This window comes from Phaenicophaeus curvirostris, chromosome 34, assembly GCF_032191515.1.
Source record: "Phaenicophaeus curvirostris isolate KB17595 chromosome 34, BPBGC_Pcur_1.0, whole genome shotgun sequence".
Taxonomy (NCBI): Eukaryota; Metazoa; Chordata; class Aves; order Cuculiformes; family Cuculidae; genus Phaenicophaeus; species Phaenicophaeus curvirostris.
Window position 1 is genome coordinate 985,401 of NC_091425.1, and position 3,944 is coordinate 989,344.

The following is a 3,944-nucleotide window of genomic DNA, read 5'->3' on the forward strand; positions in this document are numbered from 1 at the left end:
AGAATTCAAGGAGCATCTTGACAATCATCTTAGTGATATGGTTCCATTTTACACAGTCGTGTGAGGATCAGGGAGCTGGACTCAGTGATCCTCATGAGCCCCTTCCAACCCAAGATATTCTAGAAGCCTGTGATCTTCAAGCTCAAAAAACAGTCTGCCCATCCACTACCCATCCCTTGACATTCCTTCTTCCTGACAAGTTCCTCCTTGTGACTCTTTCCTCTCCCAGACATCATCCTAGCTCTCCATATCGTTCTGTATTTGGGTCCTACCGGTACACTCCCTACCTGCATTTGCTCCTCTCTGCACTTGGTGCTTGATCGCAGGCTGCTTAACACCTATTTCTGCACATGGCACATCATCCCTAGACACCACTAAACCCTCATCCAGTCATAAATTTTTATAATAAAAGCAGATTTTGTGCCCATATAGAAATTTCCAGAAACTGTAATAACTTCATGCAATCCCTGTGGGCAGAAGAAATGGCAAAGGGCCCGAGGTGCCCCCTGACTGTAAGGGATTTGTGTCTGTGATGCTGCTGGGGCAACAGAAGGAGCACAAGGCATTTGCCCCAGAGATGCTGTCAGCAGATCCTGGCAGGTGCCGAGGTGTGAAGGACCCGTGGTGCCCCCGTACCGTAAGGGATTTTCCTGCTGATGCTGCCAGCCTGTTCCTGGCCTGAGGAGGCTCCGTTGTGTTTTCCATCCGTCCCCAAGCCCTCTCCCTGCACAGGTCCTGTGGGGGCTTGGGCAGAGCTCCTTTCCCAGCCGTGTTCCTGCTGCTGCCCCGTCACCTCCAGAGACACAACTGACCTCACCGTCCCCGTCACAGTCAGATGTTTCCTGCTGGATTCTGAGTTTCTGAGACACAACTGACATCCTAACCCCCTACTCATCCATCACCTCCTCATGTCCTAGGACCTGAACAGGTAAAAGTACGCTTGCCCCACATCATGAGGAATGAACATGGGGACCTTGGTTCGTGGAGGGACATCCAAGTGCTATATTGAGGCGATTTCCCATGTCTTGTTACTTGCAATGAGAAGAGACTTCGAGGCAATATCTGTCCCAGAGATCTTCGTGGAAACTGAAGAAACTGCTCTGTCTACACATTCAGGTTCATCTCAGCTCACAGACATGATGTGTGCGCTCACATCTGATCCGTACAATGCCAAATTGGCCTTTGGTCTACTCAATCAGTGTCCTCTCATGGAAGAACAAAGAAACTCTCCAAGCTGGGGTGAGAGGCCAGTGCTGGGAATGGTGGTTGGCAGGGGTTTCACCAGGATTATTGCCTCTGGGACAAATGCTTGAGTCAGTTCCTGAGAGAAAGTTTAGAAGAAGCCCCAAGCCTTGAGGCTCTGCCCTGAGGAGGTCCCCTTGCTCTATGGAAAGGCTGTTCTGGAGGCAGCTCTGTCCCACAAGCAGCATGGCTGTGACCAAGCTCAGAGCCCTCAGGCCTTACAGCAAGGCAAGGGGGGAGAAGGAGAGTGTGGAAATGGAGAGAGAACAGCTCTGGGGGATCAAGTGCTGGTGTCTGGCAGTGCTGCCCTGCTGGGACTTTCTTCTTTTCCAGCCATGAGCAAAGGAATTGTTCCTGAAGCTCCAGAAAGCCTTGGAGGAAGGGTCAGAGGAAGAGACAAGGTGCTGCAGTGGCTTTATTTTGATTACAATAGTGTGGGTTGTCATTACCTAACCCACAACGAACTCAAAAAGAGTTGAAAACATGATCATAAGTTAAAAAAAAAAAAGTAGAAATATAAAAATATAGAAGGCAGTAACACCAGCCATGAGTAACACCAGAACTGCTATGCAGAAGGTCAGGAATTTATTGCATCAGAGCTCTGTCCAGTTATAAGTTCCCGCAGCGCATCCTTGAGGTCCTTGTTCCTCAAGCCGTAGATGAGGGGATTCAGTGCTGGAGTTACCACTGCATAGAGAAATGACACAACTAAATTCATGGATGGGGAGGAGAAGGAGGGAGGCTTAAGGTAGGTAAACGTGTCAGTGCTGAGAAACAGGGAGACCACAGCCAGGTGAGGGAGGCATGTGGAGAAGGCTTTGTGCCGTCCCTGCTCCGAGGGCATCCTCAGCACGGCCCTGAAGATCTGCACATAGGACACCACAATGAAAACAAAACAGCCAAAAGCTACTAAGAAACTAACCACAAGAAGCCCAACCTCCCTGAGGTTGGCATGTGAGCAGGAGAGCTTGAGGATCTGGGGGATTTCACAGAAGAACTGGTCCACAGCATTGCCCTGGCACAGGGGCAGGGAAAATGTACTGGCCGTGTGCAGCAGAGCATTGAGAAACCCAGCGCCCCAGGCAGCTGCTGCCATGTGGACACAAGCTCTGGTGCCCAGGAGGGTCCCGTAGTGCAGGGGGTTGCAGATGGCAACGTAGCGGTCATAGGACATGACTGTGAGAAGAAAATATTCTGTACCAAGGAAGAAAATAAATAGAAACATTTGGGCAACGCATCCTGAGTAGGAGATTGCCCTGGTGTCCCAGAGGGAATTGGCCATGGATTTGGGGACAGTGGTGGAGATGGATCCCATGTCGAGGAGGGCGAGGTTGAGGAGGAAGAAGTACATGGGGGTGTGGAGGTGGTGGTCCCAGGCGATGGTGATGATGATGAGGCCGTTTCCCAGGAGGGCAGCCAGGTAGATGCCCAGGAAGAGCCAGAAGTGCAAGAGCTGCAGCTCCCGTGAGTCTGCGAATGGCAGGAGGAGGAACTGGGTGATGGAGCTGCTGTTGGACATCTGCTGCCTCCAGACACAGGACACTGTCATATGAGAGAAGGACAGTGACAAGTTAGGATAACCTCTGAGCCAAATCAAAGCCATTTCTCCTTCCCCTCCCTCCTGCTCACACCTTGTCCCCTTTTTTCAGCCCTTCCTCCAGCTCTGAGCCTGGAGCCCTGCTCGGTGCCGGCTGAATGTGCCGGGAGGAGCAGAGCCTCTGCCCGCTGGCTGCGAGGAGTCAGCCCTGCTCTGCAGCAGGGGACATGGGGACGGTGGGGACAGGGGACACTGCTGGGGCTCAGCGTTGTCCAGGGGAACTGCTCCTGGTGCAGAAGGGCCTGTCAGCATCTGCACTGCCGGGGATGAGGAGCTGAGAAGGTAGCAGGCTTAGAGGTTTCGAATGCCTAAAGGTGTGACGGGACAGGTTTGCATCTGTGAGGGCAGCATAGTGCTTGCGAGGAAAACTCAAGAAAAGCCAAATGTCCTAACGAGGATATCTTAGTGCAGACGAGATAATTAATTCCTCAGGAATGCACTGCCCAAAGCCGCACAGAAGATCAGTGCCTGACTCTGCAACTCCCATCCCCAGAGAGACTGGCAGAGAGAACAAGAGAACAACAGCAAGAACGGAGACAAGGGGAGAAACAGGGAGAAACTGAGTGAGGGTTTGTCTGTGAGAGGCCAGGGCAGAGGCAGCCGGGCACACAGACAGCATTCCCCTTCCCCAGCTGTGCTCGCCCCCTCCCAGACACCCACCTTGCTGGGCAGTTGCTCTCAGCCCCTGGGCTCCGGAGAGGGCACTGGAGCTGTGGCTGCAGAGGAGGGGGCTCAGCCTTGGAACCCAGAGCCCTGAAGGCAGAGGCTTTGCTGGGTGGGAGAGAAGGCAGGGGGCTTGCTCAGAGGAAGGGGCTGCACTGCAGGGGATCACACAGAGCTGTATAAATTCTCCCTCCATCAACATCTCTGGTTTAAGTTTCCTCTCCATCTCTGATCCTATCCCTTCTCTCTGGAGGTTTTCCTCAATGGAGCTGATTCCCTGTCCCATGCCTTCTCCCTGTCAGCACTCACAGATCCCATCTGACCCTCTCTGCATCCCCCTGGCCCTACACAAACATCTGCCCGGGTTAAGCTGGACGTAGGGTCTTGTTGATAAACAGAAAAGGATGGAACAGACTGAGCCTGATGGGTCCAGCAGAGGTGA

At 52.8% G+C, this 3,944-nt stretch overlaps 1 protein-coding gene across 1 annotated transcript; it reads right to left on the reverse strand.

The window, feature by feature from the left end:
* Positions 1-1,819: 1,819 nt before the first annotated feature.
* Positions 1,820-2,761, reverse strand: LOC138732622 (olfactory receptor 14A16-like). The gene has a single exon (XM_069879261.1). It carries the CDS (start codon positions 2,759-2,761, stop codon positions 1,820-1,822), a length of 942 nt encoding a protein of 313 aa, XP_069735362.1.
* Between the last annotated feature and the right edge of the window lie 1,183 nt (positions 2,762-3,944).